Raw genomic sequence first — 18416 nt, forward strand, 5'->3', positions numbered from 1 at the left:
GAGGTCCCACTCCTCCGAGTACTGGTCCTGTCAGCTGCAGTTCATCGCCTTCACTAGTCTATCCCCCTTCATATACTCCCCACTAATGCACAACACCAGGGCAAATTGCTGTCACTCTGGGTCTTTTTGATTTGCGTTTATAATTTTTTAAATTTTTTGCTCTACACTGACTACATTTTCGATTGCCCTTTATTCATTTTTCTTCATAAAAATTACATCTTTATATGCATTGTGATGCTTCTCTGACCTCTGTCATTGCTCCTCTGGGCTCAGCACTGCAGAAACTGCACTATGTAACTTCTGGAAGAGCGTAGGAAAACAGATAAAACGTGCAGCTCTTTATATTTTTCAGAAAATCACGGGTGTCCTGAGCGTCCGATTATTGGAACACAAATACATTAAATTTGAAGGGGTTTTATGAATTGAAACCTCATTTTCATTTTACATAATGAATGTGTGTTTGTGTGTGTTTGGTGGGGGTTGACAATTGTAGGCGGAGTATGAAGTAACTCCGGATGAGAAGAGGAAGGAATGTGGGCAGGAAGTCCTCGACAAATATCTTAATCCAAAGGTAATTAGATTTTGTATAAATACCACTTGCTTCAGGTTTAATGAACTCTGGAACTGTTATTATTTCGAGCAAGACTCTAAAAAGGCACTTGGCTTGTGTGTGTGTGTCTCTGTCTGTCTGTCTGTCTGCAGTCAGAAGACCATGTCCCTGAGGTGGCGGAGGAGATGGTGTCTAAATGTGCAGACCGCTTGGAACAGGAGGCCTGTAAAGAACTCTTCATGGAGTGTACCAAGTGTGTCCCAGTTTTAAACTTTACAAATACACTCTGTGTTCGTATGACACTAGTTCTACTTGAGTGACTCCAACTCTTTTAAGCCTTTAACAAGCCGAGGACCCGTGGAGATATATATACAAGTGCAGAATTACATGTGTGTATAATACAATATAAGAATAATCACTGTTTAAATAGAACCGATGTGTATGAGAAATGGACTGAAATCCAATCTTAATCTTCATCACTCACAGGAGCTTAAGTTCACCACACTCCATTCCCCAGCTCCCCAGCATTGAACTGTGGAGCAGTGAGACTGCATTCTCAGAGAAGATGAAGCACTGGATCCGGGATGAGCTCAGTGCTGTCCCAGATCTCACCTCTATTCATGTACATCGGTGTTATCAGAGAGCCTCACACCATCAAGTGCAAAACATATCCAAAAGAGTAAAAACAACTGGAAGGTTTTACAGTGTTAGCAGATGCTACTTGAATAATTATATCATGTCGATTCAACAACTAAAACACTCTGTTTCTCTGTGATCTTCCTTCCTTGCCTTTCTTACAAAGATCAGATTCTTGATTACATCACCATGCCCCGGCAGACCGGGAAAACTAAAATAAACCAATAATACACTATCGTGTTTCCCCCTCGCCACCACCACCACTTCCTCTACCTATCTGCCACTTAGTAAAAAGGCTTCGCAAGCTCAGAGACTCATGGTATAGTGGGGATATAACATGCTTCATGATTTCTTCGAGTTCAATGATTTAGAAATATTTTTATATTTGTGCTATTTCCTGTAACACTCACTGAGGCTTTTCGTTTCAAAAGCAAGTACCTGCTCCGGTGCTGTTTTATAATTCATGGGGAATTATATTAATACATTCCAGACACTCGCTCAGATGTGTAAATTTATGCTAAATTGATCATTTCCAGAAAATATTTTTGACAATGATAAATTGAACAGTTTTGTCTTGAGAGGAATTGTCATTGATATTTGACAGTCCTCATTCAGATACAGATTTATAAACCTTTATGAAATCTAGGACGATACTAGATTTAATTTCTATAGGGTTTCAAATGCAGTAAGATGCATACAATACAATCAAGCAACAGAATCACCTTAACGTTCTGCATCCAGACCCCTGACCTGAGAGAAAAAATGAGGAGTGAAGGAACAGCGTTTTCCCCTCCTTCAACATTCACAGCTGAAAATGATTAGATTAAAATGATTTTAATTAAAAAAAAAACACTTTTTATGAATTTCTGAGGATGTTTCCTCACCATTTACTGCTCTGGTTTGTTTGTGTGTTCAAAGTCTAATATGTTTATAAAGCCCCAGTGTCTGTAAATGGGTAAAAAAAAACAAAGTGTCTCAGTTCGGTATGCTAGGCTTTCTCTCTCTCAGTTCACAGCAGAGAAAAGGCATCTGGAGTTTTTTAGAAAACTGAGAGAAGTCAGATCATGAACCGAGATAAGGATGTTGCTGTATTCTTGCTCCATAGTGGGTTAATATTGGCTTATTTTTGCTTTTTCGGATCACTTAAGGTGGAACATCTCCAGATTTGGGATATGGCTAACTGCATTAGAGACAGTGCTACACAATTAATCAACTCCAGTTACAAACGAGTTTCTGTGGTGATTTAAACAGTGAATAAAAACGTACAGACAAGTTACACATCAGCCGCTTACTAGTTTCGTGTTGCCAGATCATTTTTTGAGGAGAGTCTGGTGCTTTTTGCAACATAACGTGGCAAAAACTGCCTACTACTGCAGGAAAAGATTGAATCACACTCAAAGGACCAATCACAAGTCTGCTGTTTTGGCCTGACATGTAGAAGGAGGTGATTGACGTTGGACCAATACCAGAGCCAGTACAAAACGATACGTGGAAGTGCATATGCGCAGATGTATCAAGAGCCAATCAGAATGCAACTGGCAGAATCCTGACATCGAGACCAGATTAGTGTACTCAAGTATCAGACTCTATGTCCACTTGTGGGCGGAGCGTCTGTGGCTAAGGCTAGTCAGGTACATGTTTTTTTTTCCCTCAAAGATGCCATTCTACCTTAAAAGGCGCAGAGCTTCTGAACGTAAACGAACCAGAGAGAACAGTGTTTCTCCACAATGGTAGCTTTCCTCCTCTGGAAGTGCCCTTGAACAAGTCACATAACCACAGTTTAACAGGTGCCGGGATGGCTGCCCACGTCTCCAGATGTGCGTGTGCTCACAGCCTCTAGTGCACTAGGGATGGGTTAAATACTGAAGAACAGTTTTGTTTTACTTTTATACATTGAAAACAAAACCACAAAATCAGTTCTACTGATGCCAATGTGATTCCCACAAAGTCCTCTCCTTACAAATGATGGCATTTCCAACTTGCTGACCATTACTAAGATGTCACAGCTCGCAAATATACAAACATTTACACATCCAAACATTCAGACAACTAGCAAAGCATGCAAAATCAATACAAACAATAATCGGAGCAGCGAAAAACACAGGCCAAAATTCCATATTAGGCTGAGGAATCCAAGCAAGAACTTTAAACAAACCAAACCTGTCTTTTTCTAGTAGACTCTTGGTGGTGTGATGCCTGTAGAGCAGAGTGGAAGCAAGTAAACGGAGTCAGAATACAAAACTCCCAGTAGAACTAATGTGGTCAAACCTATGAAGGCCATTCATCTTCATGGGTTTTTCATTAATAACCGATGCTCGTTTTAAATGGATGTGATATAAGACCTTGCATCAGAAAAGATGGGTAAGAGTGTGTTCCAAAGTGTTCTTATTCTGTCAATCTGTCCTTTTCTAGACTGATCCATGACTACCTGAGTGTGGCCCCCTTCGCAGACTACCTCGACAGCATGTACTTCAACCGCTTCCTGCAGTGGAAATGGCTCGAGAGGTACCACGTTAGCCTTTCTTTTAAAGCCTTGAGGACCCATATGTGCTCCCACTTGTTTCTCAGTACCCTTCACTTCACTTCACAGTGGCACAATCCATCAGAGCCGCAGAGGAACCCATGACTTCTTGAGTCACAGCCAAGATATCTGACTGCTCATCTACTAAACTGTTTCTGCTGTTTAAACTTGTTCCTTGTCAGTGGTCGTGGGTTGTTATATTCAGTATTAAAACAAAAGTATAATTTTGTCTCAGGAGCATTTCCTACTGTGGAAGTGATACCACGAGGAAGTTCTTCAGCGTCCATGAGAATTTCTGATTATTCCTTTGGGTGCCAAGATTTATTTACGAAGCCTAGCTTATGCAAACCAGATGTGAACTTTGCCCCCTCGCTGTTTATTTGCATTTGTTCCTAAAAATGTCTTCAACCTGAAAGTGGAAAAGCGAGTCTGGACATATCCCAGTCCAAATAATTTAGACAGAGCGAAAAAACCCATTCCTTTCACCATCCTGGTCCTGTGAGGCCCACTGGATCACTTCGGTCCAGACTACAGCGGTGCCAAGACAGCATAGTGAGCTTTGTATTTTAACGTGGTATTCCAGAAACTTGTGTGTGGCCCGAGCTCCTGTGTAAATATTAATACAACAGATATGAAGTGCCTGTAATCTGTTGGGAAAATATGCATGAAACCTGTTATGATAAATATAGCTAAATATGTTTTCCTTTTCAACAGACAACCAGTTACAAAAAACACATTCCGTCAGTACAGGGTATTGGGGAAGGGCGGGTTTGGTGAGGTGAGTTTCAACCATGTTTCATTTACACTAATGTTTTAAAGCTGGAAACCATGAGATACCACAATGTGATGCAAGTTATTATCCATGCGAACTTAACGTTGACATGACAGTGTGTGTACAATATATAGCTAACTGTAAGTCCTTGTAAGTGCTTGTTTCTCCATTAAGTACTTTTTCAGAGCTTTAAAACTGTACGATATAACACTGGAATTACATTAATTCGTTAGGAGGATGTTGGGAGGATATTGTATTATTAGTTATTTACATTCACAAAAAAAGCACTTGTAGAGAGGAGTTCCTGAGGTGTTGAGTTGTTATCCACTTCCCTCTCTGCTGCCCAAGGTCTGTGCATGCCAGGTGCGCGCCACAGGGAAGATGTACGCCTGCAAGAAGCTGGAGAAGAAAAGAATCAAAAAGAGGAAAGGCGAGTCCATGGCTCTGAATGAGAAGCAAATTCTAGAAAAGGTCAACAGCCGGTTTGTAGTAAGTATTTAAGGCTCTTTCGCCCGACCCTAAATGCACCGTTTGTCCTCACAATCCCTCCATTTAAAGAGGTTGGTTATCTTTTGCATCTCAGTGGCAACATCATAACTTCTTGGGCTGTAAAAAAAATAAAGCACAGACAAGCTCCTTATGTCTCTGAGCCACTGAGGAAGGGGCAGAAATGTCCTTGTTTCCTTTATGTGGTCACCAGATCTCAAGAGATATTAGATTATAATGCCGTGTTAGTGTTTAAGACATTTAGAGCTGGTTTTCTGGACATGAGTTAAGCCTAGTCTCCGCTGTGGATCTCCACTTGAAGAAACGAGACGTTTGCTTTAAAAGGTTCCAACCTCTCGTTTTTTTGGCTTTAAAATGGCTGTGGACAATTGTGATTTAAATATCGGTCTGTAATCAGTGGATATGAAATACCTTGGTTGTGAAGGGAACTTGCCAAAATGACGGTATAGTCTGTAGCCTGGGTGTATGTGCACTTTTGGTCTTCTCTGTACATGTAGCTGCCCTGTCACCCCTCCCCCTAGTGGACAACCTTGTACAGTATTTAGTCTCCTTAAACTATTTATTGTGAGTGTGTTGGGCTAAGCGTATGTAGGCATGGGCGGAGCCAGGGGGAACGAATCTTCTTTTTTGAGGAACCATTTCTGTAAGGACGCAATTTAACAGCGCACCTCAAGCCTAGTAGTTCTCCGAAGGAACAGATGGTGGCACTGTACTCAATGCCTGTGTCTGTAAATGAGTGAGTGATCAAGAGCCCCTGTGTGAGTAATGGTCTCAGTCTGGCCACTGTTTATAGGCTGAAAGGGCAAATGTATATTAATGTAACAAAAAATAAATACAATGGTATGTAGTAAAAGAAATTCAGATTTATCAGAAGCATTTATCAGTGTTTACATGCTACAACTAATTAATTTAAGATGTGACGCAGCAGGTAGAGAATGTGTGAGTGTGTGTCGCTCTGAAGGACTGGCGCCCCCTCCAGGCTGGGTTCCCTCCTTGCACCCAGTGATTCCGGGTAGGCTCCGGATCCACCGCCGCCCTGAACTGGATAAGGGTTACAGACGATGAATGTTTATGGATATGGGCCTTATACATTAAGAGCGCTGACTTAAACACAGAGTGTTATGGACCTTCTGTGATATAGCAATATGTTTATTATAGTTTTGAACTGGATGGATTCCCAGACGGGGGTTAAGCCTAGACCTGGACTACACAGCATTTTGAACTGTGATTTTGCCATTGAAACGTCGATATGGTCGTTAATCCCTGTCTAAGAAGCTGTCCTATAAAATGTAAAGTAGTAAGGCTAAGAGCATCAGGTTGTAAATGTTCTTATAGAAAAGTAGGGCCAGTCGTGCAAGCATGGACTTTAGTGGGTTGCGTATACGGTTGCAGGCTGACCCTATGCAGGCTATTTTGGGGTTGTTTTGTTTGGCGGTCGGTCAGTTTTCTCAGGCTCTTTAAGACTCTAGATACACTTTCCCACACATCCACCACATATATGTGAAACTGTACGGCATCACTGTCGGGACGAAATGACAGCCGTTTTTGTCATGTTCCGAGGTGAGTCTGGCGTACGCCTACGAGACGAAAGACGCCTTGTGTCTGGTGCTCACGCTGATGAACGGGGGAGACCTGAAGTTCCACATCTACCACATGGGGGACGCCGGCTTTGAGGAAAAGAGAGCAGTTTTCTACGCCGCTGAGATCTGCTGTGGCTTGGAGGATCTCCACAGAGAGAGGATAGTCTATAGGTCAGTGTGTTTCCGCTACTTGGCTTACACAAATAAAGCTGTAATGGCTTGTTCGATGAGGAGCTGTGGTGTGACCCGACGCCTCTTGCTTTCTGTCTCACCAGGGATTTGAAGCCGGAAAATATATTGTTGGACGACCATGGTGAGTAGACGCAGGGATAGGCCCTGCCTAGGACGTCTACAAGAGCCCATTTTAATGTCAATATACTCAAACAGCCAAGACTCTGTCTGACATCTTTAGTTCTGCACTGGAAACTCACACTTACAAGTAGCACAGCACAAACCGCAGTCTATCTGAGACAACTTAACAACTAGATCCCAGTGCTACACCAGCTGTAGTGCAAAACTCAGATGCAAACAGCGTTCATTCATGTAACATCAATGCAAATAATAAAATACAGTATTAAAAGGCAAGTTAAAATGCATGAAAACATGAAAAATCTCTTTTCGACCTGTTAATTATTAATTTCAGTAGATGACCCAGGCATTTGTGCACATGTGGGACAGCAGTGTGTACAGAGACACAGTCCATGACCGTCAAATTGTTAAAAAGACAGTAGCTGCAGTTTTAAATCTGTCCTAAAACAGCACCGTGGCGTGAGAATGATCTTCATTGTAAACTAAGAGAAGTAGTGGAAAGTTCTGTAAATCCATTTTGGTGCAGAACAAGGTCTTGTTTTTTCTTGCTCCGAAAGCGGCAGCAACCCCTGGCTTTGATCAAGTCACAGTTCCTGAAGAAAGGGTTTGTGTACTTCACTTTCAACCTGCCATGCCGCCCTCATCCACTAGAGGGAGTAGAGTACACTATGTTTTTCAAAACTCTTGATAATGCCAAGCTCTAGAACAGGCATATGCCAGTGGGTTCAGGCCTCTCCTTGGCCATCCTTGTGTCAGTGAGGCCCTCTCTTAGACATCAGTGGAGTCATTTAGCTTCAGGGACGTGCTGCTGAAACAAGACCATAATGACCTCTCTTGAGGAGACTGGTGAACGATGCCCATGAATATGGTTCCCCTGATCATACAGCAATTATGGCATGAGTTTATAAACAGGTTTATTAATAAATAACCATCACACTTACCCTGGGGCTGGGGCAGCCCTGGCGCTGTGAGGGGAAGTCTGCTATTAGATGGTACAGTGAAACAAGTAGTGCCCTGCCTTTATGTATTTATCATTTAAAAACTTCATCATACGTCATCTGTGGTTCCACAAGTAACAGTGCAGTTGTAGAATATGTTTTTCATTAAAAAACAGTGGCCTAATTCTCTCATTACACACGTGTCAAAGGTAAATATTTATGACCGTGTTCACAGATGGCTGTTAACTTGATTTTAAAAAGAATGATTCAGGAAAGAAAGGCAAGAAGGAAGGTTGAGTCCTGTGCAACGATGTACAGAATATCAAGTAAGAAATTAGCTCACAGTGTTTGTTTTTCTTCAGGTCATATCCGCATATCAGACTTGGGCCTGGCCGTGCATGTACCAGAGGGACAAACAATCAAAGGGCGAGTGGGCACCGTGGGCTATATGGGTAAGAAACACCTTTTAAATGACGTTCAGTAGCGGTCTTAATATTAGGTGGTTTCATTTCAAAGGTTTTCTGTAGCTACAAATGAGCTACTTATGTCAACCCCGGTATTTTACTCTCAATCTAAGCCACTGGGTCCTGAGGTTCATTCCGAATTAAAACCTCAGCAGTAGAGGAAACCACATTAAAAAATGTGTTATGTGTAAATGTGTACGTATTAAAATGAATAATAATATCTTATTTGGAATGTGTGCTCCATCCAGCCCCTGAGGTGGTGAAGAATGAGCGGTACACCTTCAGCCCAGACTGGTGGGCCCTGGGCTGCCTGCTGTACGAGATGATCGAGGGCCAGTCTCCCTTCCAGCAGCGCAAGAAAAAAATCAAGCGTGAGGAGGTGGAGCGGCTGGTGAAAGAGGTGGAGGAAGAGTATTCCAGCAAGTTCTCTGAAGATGCCAAGTCCCTCTGTAAAATGGTCAGCGTCTGTTTTTTTAACGCATATCACTCGCCTGTTATTTACGTAAACACAGCCACAAAAAAAGAAAGAAAGTGGTGTAAGAACCCCGTTTGCATCCCTGATCACGCAGTTCCTCGTTTTAGGAAAGAAATCATGACGCCTAGCCTGTTTAGTGTGTGATTGCCAGGCCCTCATGCTGGCACGCTGCTGATTATTGTGACCTCAAAATATCCGAGCTAACCGCTAATCAGCTAGCTAGTGGTATTTGTATTCGAGTCATGCCTGAGAGAGACTGTCGTTTCTCGAAATTCATCTCAAGCTGAGAGAGGGGTCCGTGACGCGCAGAAATATCTTTGCTAATGAGTATTTTGATTTGTAGTGGGCTTAATCAGAGGGAACCATGTTTTATTTATCCTGTGAGGAAAGTGTGTTCATTAAGAAGATTCCCTGCTGATTTCTTTTAACCCCACAGCTGCTGGCCAAAGACCCCAACGAGAGACTTGGCTGTCAAGGAGGAGCCTCCGAGGTAAAGGCTCACGCCCTCTTTCGCTCCATCAACTTCAGGCGGCTGGAGGCAGGCATGCTGGAAGCGCCGTTCATTCCCGACGTGAGCGCGTTTTAGCTTGTTGTTGAAATCTATCAAGCCGATCAGCTAGGCTTTGATTGAAGCATTATTGTGTTCATCTGGGACTCACAGTCGGTGTGACTTGTCCATGTCTGTCTTCAGCCTCAGGCAATTTACTGCAAGGATGTTCTGGACATCGAGCAGTTCTCCACTGTAAAGGGGGTGGAGCTGGAGCCCAAAGATGACTCCTTTTACAGCAAAGTATCCACAGGCAGCGTGTCCATCCCCTGGCAAAACGAGGTCAGTACAGAAAGCTACACTTTAGTCGATTTAGACCAAACGCAAACAGTACAGGCCTCAGTCAAGACCGAGGGTGTGACTTATCGTTTATAGGAAATCTGACCTTCGTGAACTTTAAATGTAATGTTGTGACATTATTTTTATTTTGTAAGAGTACAGATTTAGATTTAAATGATAAAAGTAACATTACACCCAGTAGATGTTATTTTTCTTGTTTTTAAAAGATTAATGCCGAGTCATCCATGTGTTTGCTTTCTTCTTTATTTATATTTCACCTTAAAATATGGGTTTAAACTTCCCTCTGTTTAATACTGAGGTGGACTTGTTCCCTTAAAGCGCCGAGACAGGTCTTTGTCTATTTCCCGAACTCCCAAGTATTTAGTTTTTGAAGTTTTAAAACCACAAATGTTTTTTACCCAACGTTGTGTAAAATACAAAGGGCATTTTCTTTAGTGCTCGACTTGAGTAAACCCCACTCACTCATTACATAGTACTTTCATTCGCCGGGAGTCGTAGGACAGATGCTGGGACAAGCTATAAAGATAACAACAGGTTATAAAATACAAGTAAAAGGCCATTATCATCAGCTTTGACAAACAGCTAACAGAGATAAGTCTTTAACTTAGCAATAACAGGTTTACTTCATGTTTCAGAAAAGTACATCCAATATGATTCGCCTTTGGTAATTTCAGATAAAACATCTGTAGCCTTGTAATTACGATCTTCCATTGTTTGATATCCGTGGTCCTATATCCGTAGTCGTCCTCGTGATGGATCATAATAAACGTAGCGTCCTGTGTTTGGCTTCCTTCAGATGATTGAGTCAGAGTGTTTTAAAGAACTCAACGTGCTGAACCTGGATGGTACTCTTCCCCCGGACCTGGACTGGAGAGGCCAGCCTTCGCCCCCTCCCAAACAGGGCCTGCTGCAGAGACTCTTTGGGAGACAGGTGCGTACTGTACATAGCTTTTAGAACACGGTAATCACGTCATAAGTGTGACCTCATAAGCTCATTAAAGCAATAAGCCACGAGAGGCTGTGTGTTACTGCAGTTTTATTGAGGGGAACCTTACCCTTGCACGGTCTCAAATGGCTTATCGCTTTTATAACATGGTGGTCAATGTAAAATACAATGAAATACACAAATTTTCCTAAACAAAGATAGCACTGCAGGACAGATACAGTATAACAGACGCAGTACAACAACAATAAAATATAAACCGTTCAAATATGCGAGGTTAGAGGTTAGAGAAGCAAGGTTGAGGCCGGAGGGTCGCGGGTTCAATTCCTCGGATCAGCAAAAGAAAATTCATTCATAGTCTTTGTTCAATGCCCTTAACCCCTAAACTGCTCCCCGGGCGCTGAGGTGGTTCGCATCCCCCTGCTCCGGCTGTGTGTGTGTTCACTGCCCCTAGTGTGTGTGCGGAGAACTACTCACTAGTGTGTGTTTGTGTGTTTACTACCACAGATTTTTGCTAATCCTGCAAGTTATAAATTTAAACACACGTTATAAAATGCACCAGAAGATAAACAACGTTCATCCTACATTTTGTTTCATTTAAAGGAACACTTAGTAATATTTTTATCTTAGAATTACAGCTTTAAAATCATTGTGAGGCTCCACTGAACTGTAACAGCGAGAATAGAGTCTCTGTTGTTGCTTCTCTGGGCTCAGCACTGCAGAAACTGCACTGTGTCACTTTTGAAGGAGGGTAGGAAAACAACTCTTTCCCATTGATTTCTGTAGAGTGGTGTAAAAATGGATTACACTAGAGGGAGCCTCAGGAGTAAAAATGCAAAACTTACCTGGTGTTCCTTTAAGAGAATAAATAATGAGGCGTTAAAGGTAAAGTAAGATGTGAATAAAGGTTTATATGCGTGTGTTTATGGCAGTATTTATATATTTTTTAGGCTCTTTTTAGTTGATTTGCTTGAAAGTGTGATTTGTTAATGTGGGAAAAGCACAGCATCATGTTGGATGACGAATGAGTTTGAAATCACAAGGCAGTTTATTCATAAGTTAGTAAAGACATAGTAAGGTCTAAGGCTATGATCACATTATTATTATTTTTTTAACATCCTTACTGAGCATGCGTACTTCCTGTCGTCACCCTCCAGGGTCAGGTTCAGGGCATAAATCTCACTGTGGTCACTGGGTTAGCTGTGTTCTGTTTTACTGCGGGGCCGAGTTTGTTTTGTGGTTTTAAAGTTGTAAATAAGTAGTACATTTATTCATGAATAAAGTGGTCATTTGCAGAACAAATTCCCAAGAGAAATGTCCGTTTGGGTTTAAATCTGTAAAGAAACTCATGCCACGAACATGAGGAGAAACACAAATCGGTGACCCATCGGAACATGATGTCCTCCACAAGACACAGTGTGCCATTTAATGAATATAAAAGGGATTTGTTAAAAATAGTATTAACACCAGGATCTTTAATGCCATTAAAATAAAGCTGTAATAAACCTGGAATCACTGGGCGCAAGATGGGAACACACTCTGAAGGGGGCACCAGTCCTTCACAAGGCGACACACACTCACACATTCACTCACACACTCACACCTACGGACACTTTTGAGTCTCTAATCCACCTACCAACGTGTGTTTTTGAAGCGTGGGAAGAAACTGGAGCACCCGGGGGAAACCCACGCAGACACAGAGAGAACACAGCACACTCCTCACAGACAGTCACCCGGAGGAAACCCACATAGACACAGAGAGAACACAGCACACTCCTCACAGACAATCACCCGGAGGAAACCCACGCAGACACAGGGAGAACACACCACACTCCTCACAGACAGTCACCCGGAGGAAACCCACACAGACACAGAGAGAACACACCACTCTCCTCACAGACAGTCACCTGTGCTTGTTCCACCTTAAAATGTACAGGTGCACATTTATTTGGCATCATTAAATGTACAAAGAATACCGTTGTCCACGTCTGGGGAGCAGTGATGCCAGGGATGACTTGAGGGAGGAGACAGTGCTGTTTCTTCACTCCCTCCACCCCAGTTTTTCCAATCTGTCATAGGAATCGAACCAGCAACTTTCTGGTCCCAAGACCCTTTTTCTCACAGCCAGTCAACTAACACTGATTATTTAAATTGCAAGGGAAAACAGAGAGAACACACCAATCTCCTCAAACATGAGTGAGACGAGGATTGAACCCAGGACCCCAGGAGTCTACCTGCAGAGGCCTGGTCTCTGTGGCTCTCAGGGAACCGTTCATCAATGGGGGGATAGTACAGTTGAGAGACCTGGACCTTGCCCACCAGTAGTTAACGTTTGAGGCTTTACGCCGACGTGAATGTTTAGCAACAGTGCACATCGACCATATCATGTGGTTCTCCTGTGTTTAGATATTTGCTGTAGATAGGTCTTTTTCCCCCTCACCTTGTTTACAGCGTCTCTTCCCTGCTCCACAGGACTGCTGTGGGAACTGCAGCGACAGTGACGAGGAGCCCACCCGGCTGTGAGGAGGAGGAGAAGGGGGGGGGGTATGGCCAGACCATCCAACTGAGGATCCCATTTGTTTACAATTTTTGCACATTTGTATTTTTAAGATAGCTCTATATAAACATTGGAATGTATATTTTCACTATATAGCCATGCAGTCTATGTTATTTAAAGTCGACGAAACTTAAAGACATCATTATGGGTCACGATTACCGTTCATCATTTGCAGAGTACTGCAATGACAGGTAAGTCAACACTGTTCAAGACTCAAAGCCTGACTGACCCCAGAACAGCGCTCTTCTCCATGTTATCAGCCTGTGTCATAGCCTCCCCACGCCGCCGCCTTTTTTTTTTTTGTTTGTGTTTTATTTTGCCTTTTATTTCTTTTCTTATCTTCTCTTTAACTGATTACTGATCTCATACCTGTACAGTGTGTGTTCGGATATTGTTTTAAACAAAGGCGAAAGAAGGATTAAGTATGTTCACAGATATTTTTATATTTATATTTTTGATTTTATTTTTTCTTAATGGTAATCTTGACAATCAAATGACTCCATTTGTACAAAACCTTGAGCAACTCCCTTGTGTGTGTGTGTGTGTGTGTGTGTGTGTGTGGGTGTGTGTGGACATGGGGGAGGGTGTTACAAAAACACAGACACAAAGTGACAGAAGAACACGGATGGGTTTTCTTGCTTCTAGATGTGTACAAACTGAAACATTTTACGCCTGAAGTCTCAAGTGTATAGCGTTATTTTAGCTAAAGACACCTAGTAAAACCAAATAGGCGTGATTTTTAAATTTTGTTATTTTTTAAAAACATTTCAAGTGCGTATTGTATGTGTCAACAAACTGCAGCCGGATCGTGTCATTGTTGTAAATAATGCGACACTCATCTGTAAAGCCTTGTTTGTGTCTTCCTGCTAATTTCTCTATGGAAAAAGAAAAAGAACACACGATTAGCGTTCGGTTCGGCCCATCTGTGCATGGTGAGTCTATGCATAAACCATTTTTGCATTTATAATGCATACATCACTCATGTAGCTGTGTGATTATATAATTGAATAATATGTATTTTTTTTAATCGGGCTACATGAGGCCGATGAGTCACCGTCGTTAGTGGGCACACGTACGGAAACCGGCTCCTCAACACATGCATTATAGATGTCATTTTGTGGCTGTGTAGATTTATCATGCATTGAAAGGTTTCTTGCTGCTTTTCCACACTTGGGACAAAGAAATAAAAACCACAATACATTTCTTTCGCCAAAAAAAGAAAATAAAAATGAAGACGACACATAGCTTTTTACATGCATTGCCGGCAGTCGGGGGCAACTCCGATGGCCTCTTGATGCACTTAAGACCAAACCACTTTAGATTTGTCCTCCATCTCCATGGAAGGTGCCTTAGACATTTTAAGGTACTCTTGTAAATCTAACGATTTTTTATAAGAAAAATCATGAGCGACGTGGTGTCGCTGTTTGAGTTGGCCACGCTCTCTTTGCACATACGCACTCTTCCTTCGCTGTTGTTTTACCTCATCTTTGTCTCCTGTGGATGTCCATGTTCTTGATTCAAGATTTTGGCACGAGCTTCTTGTCTTTTCTTTTTGAAACATTTGGGCACGTTATTTTGTCTCCTGAGAGCGAGAGAGATAGAGATGGCTTTGGAAGCCCGACTTCAACTCTTGGCTATTGTTCAACTGCTGAACTGCTACCTATCAAACCCATCAGACTCTGAGAGCGCTTCAAAAAAAGGCCCTGAAGGAACAGGCCTTTACCTCAGCGGAGGTGCCTACGTCCTAATGCTCAGCCCCATCTCTCCACATCACGCAGCTTTCCTGTCCAGCTCTTCTCCAATACACTCAAGTACATTCCAGTCTCTACCGTACTGTACAGTTGTAAAATTGATTCAGACTTTTGTTTCCTGTTTTATTTAGCAATAATGGGATTTTCTTTTTTTCTTTTTTTTATCTAACTACCGCCAACGTATGTAAAAGGAAAAAGCAAACAGAGCAAGACTGAACTTCATTTGACTCTGATCTGTCCCTGAGCCAGGCTTTAACACTGTGAAGGAGGTGATTTGCAAGTTTCTGTCACAGCTGTATATTATAACTCTGTTTTTGTTTGTTTTTCCCCCCTCTTACGCAATGCACTGATGTATTTTTGTTGTGTCCATATTACATGATCTAAGTAAGTGTGTGTGAGAGTGTGTGTGAATGTATGCGCTTAACGTTTGCACGGCACGTGCCCTTATTGTTCATCACAACCACTAGCTGATGCCATTATGTTACGCCCTGTAAAAGTGAAATTGTTACCATGCTACTGCTGCGGGACCTTTGGGTCGGATTCTTTTTGTTTATTTGGTTTATTTTTTAAAGCTTTTGGACAAGTTGGACTTGTGGTAGTACACATCATTTCACATATCTTCTACACATTTCAGTTTTACCTCATTAGGAGCGGACGGAGATGAGTGCAACGAATCGGAAAGTGCTGAATATAAAGACTCCTCCTTAAAACAGTGCTTAAATGGCATGCTAGTGCTCTTCGGAGCAGTCCTGAATACAATATACTGCCTTTGATGATGTGTCATGACCCTTCTTCAGCACAGCTTCAGGCTGAACAGTGTTAATTTTATGGACTGGAGACTTAAAGCCACAATAAAAACGTGATATAAATGATATAAAACCTGTTGCCAATTTAATGTCTTCTCAAAGATGAGGAGGAAAGAGCTGTTTGGGGATCGCCCACCTCTGCTACATGGTGCATGCATAAGTGACCTGGATTAGAGGTCGTCATGTTCCACCTCAACTCGAACTCCCAATGAAGTGGTCGTCTGATTTCTGCTGTTGAGGTACTAACAGTGTCGGAACGATGAAAAAAGAAAACAAAAAAAGTGGTGGGAATGAGTACTATACGAATGTCTTATCTTTTTCCAGGACTTGAGCCTTTTCCGGGATGCAAGTAACCAGTGTTTCAGGATGTTAGACCAATGTCCCAATGACTTTGAAACATCCCAAGGTCAGTGATAAAGATCCTCACGCAGTACAGATGTTGTGTGACGGTTGGCATAGCTACTGCGATCCTTAAAGCAAAACGAACTGCTAGAACTTGCATCCTGGAAATGCCAGAAACCAACATTAAGCTGTTCCAATGACGACGGGAAAAACACCAGTGACCTGCCAATGTTTCCGGATGCGAAGTGCCAGATCATCATTCTGAGAAAGACATAAGCCGACGACATACTGAATTAACCGCCCACCGTTTTAATTGTAAAAAAAAAATAAACGTCCTCCACCACCATGTTTTTTAACTCAAAGGATATAAGGCCTTTAATCAGTGACATAAATATCATGTGATAAAATGGAAAACCTCTTGTATCATGGTGTTGATTTCTTGCAGATTTAAATGTATGTCTCAGATTCAGTGAAATGCCATCAGCTGCGTGGATTATGATTAACGTAAATGTGTAACTGTATTCTGTATTCTGACGTACGCTGAAATGTGTTGCCCTTTCTGACCCATCGATACTCAGCATAAAGTTCCAGCCTTTTTTCTTCTTTTCTTGTGTAATACAGATGTCAAGTGTCATCAACCTACAATCAACCAGTTGCTGCGTTATTCATCTGTGTTCAAACTAGATACAGGCTCTTGATTGTTGTGTTGTTATGAAGTGCGACACGGTTTAATGAAACCCCATTCAATGGGCAACAGAGGAACTGAAATAGTGAATATACTAATATATTGAAAATAATTTTCAATACATTCTGGTTTGCTTCTCCAGCTCACTGCCCTTGTTGGGAATACTACTTGAAAGAATTTGCAAGTACAGCATTTGCCAAATATTTCTCAGATTGTGGCGTGATCGCTTTTTTTGTTCTCGATATCGCCTTATTTGGACATCATGTGTACTTGCTGATGGACTGTAAGCGTTCCTTTATTTTGGGAGGCTAACTGTGAAGCTTTGAAATGATCTCTGCTGTTTGGTTGGATTTTCCTGTGTAAGCCTGTGCTCTCTGGATTGCAGGAATGGTTGCAGAGACATGCTTGACGCTGTACGTTCAGAGAAATGTAAGAAAAAGCAGCAACAGTGAGTCAGTCCTAGGGGTGAGTCAGTCAGTGTGTTGACACTTTTTTTTTTTAAGCCAAATTTTTTAACATCATATTATGACAGCTCTAAATATAAAACACTTTCTCATAATCACACATTTTTAGCACATTTCAGTTAAAGCAATAGTTGGGGAAATAAAAATGTAATTGGACTCTTATATATGTAGCTAATATAAGATTTCCAAAGCTCTGGACTTGAAGCACTAGGTTCAACTGAAGCAGGTAATAAGATGCAAACTCAGGTTTAACAACTTACGCACTTGAGAATCTAGAAATTTCAGTTTGTTTTACTCGTCTTCATTTTTTGGTCACATTCGCAAACCAGTTCTTGATATATACAAATGTATGTTCTTCTATACTATAATAGATGAAATAAAAATGAATAATAGTAATAATAATAATAATAAACACAATATAAGCAGTAATAATATTAAAAATAAAGTTATCTGTAGCAGTTGTAGGGCTGTACAATTAAAGAAATGATTAGAAGGCATTCCTGCTCTTCTTTGAAATCTACAGAGGTACTAGCATACACTCACGTCTCCACACACACTGCTAAAAGCTAGCAAGCTAGATGGCGCAAGAATGGCAAAGAATATTCCACTAATACGTGTGAACCGTTTTCAGTGCTAAAACAAGGAAAAATTTAAAAACAAGTTTGTCTCTTCAACACACCCTCTCTGGAACTCCTCTAGCTGTAGCCAGGCAGTGTGTGTTTGGGGTTGTTGCTAAGGAACGAGTGCTGAAGGTACGGATGAGACTTAAACGGCAACTTAACCGGCAGTTGGATATTGATCAGAAGAATCTTTCTACATTAATTAATTAAGGGATTTATTTATTCATTCATTGTCTGTAACCCTTATCCAGTTCAGGGCGCCGGAGCCTACCCGGAATCACTGGGCGCAAGGTGGGAACACTCCCTGGAGGGGGCGCCAGTCCTTCACAGGGTGATAATAAAGGGATAGAAGTGTTTTATTCAAGTTAGCATTGGGTCAAATCTGCTTGTTTCATGGGCTTTTATGAGAAGTACTACGTACTAAAAAGAGTACATAAACTTAGGTCCATTAGCCTTGTTGCTCCGGTACTGAACTCTGAACATACCTTGGCTGAGTGGCTGTGTGCGCGCTAAGGGGAAGTTTTAGTACATTGAATTTTGACCAAACTGCCGCTTTAATCCTGAAAGTGGCTAGAACACATCAGTGTACTGTACGTAACCTAATGCCAGAGGGCCATTTGGGCTGACTTCCACAGCCATCCCGGTTATG

At 41.8% G+C, this 18416-nt stretch overlaps 1 protein-coding gene across 4 annotated transcripts in view; it reads left to right on the forward strand.

Moving 5' to 3' along the window:
* The window catches only part of grk6 (G protein-coupled receptor kinase 6), a 41837-nt gene extending 25239 nt beyond the window's left edge, over positions 1 to 16598 (forward strand). For 2 of the 4 annotated variants that reach the window (XM_066645204.1, XM_066645203.1), the window contains exons 4-16: positions 494 to 571; positions 703 to 803; positions 3599 to 3691; positions 4422 to 4485; positions 4828 to 4968; positions 6547 to 6737; positions 6842 to 6879; positions 8176 to 8265; positions 8526 to 8734; positions 9189 to 9323; positions 9444 to 9581; positions 10396 to 10530; positions 13015 to 16597. In XM_066645204.1, the coding sequence (XP_066501301.1) occupies positions 494 to 571; positions 703 to 803; positions 3599 to 3691; positions 4422 to 4485; positions 4828 to 4968; positions 6547 to 6737; positions 6842 to 6879; positions 8176 to 8265; positions 8526 to 8734; positions 9189 to 9323; positions 9444 to 9581; positions 10396 to 10530; positions 13015 to 13065 (1464 nt within the window). In that variant the 3' untranslated portion in view covers positions 13066 to 16597. Of the gene's footprint in view, positions 1 to 493; positions 572 to 702; positions 804 to 3598; positions 3692 to 4421; positions 4486 to 4827; positions 4969 to 6546; positions 6738 to 6841; positions 6880 to 8175; positions 8266 to 8525; positions 8735 to 9188; positions 9324 to 9443; positions 9582 to 10395; positions 10531 to 13014 lie in introns of all 4 variants that reach the window. The other 2 variants (XR_010795461.1, XM_066645202.1) reach the window with 2 other exon arrangements.
* The last annotated feature ends 1818 nt before the right edge of the window (positions 16599 to 18416 follow it).

This window comes from Hoplias malabaricus, chromosome 15, assembly GCF_029633855.1.
Source record: "Hoplias malabaricus isolate fHopMal1 chromosome 15, fHopMal1.hap1, whole genome shotgun sequence".
NCBI lineage: Eukaryota > Metazoa > Chordata > Actinopteri > Characiformes > Erythrinidae > Hoplias > Hoplias malabaricus.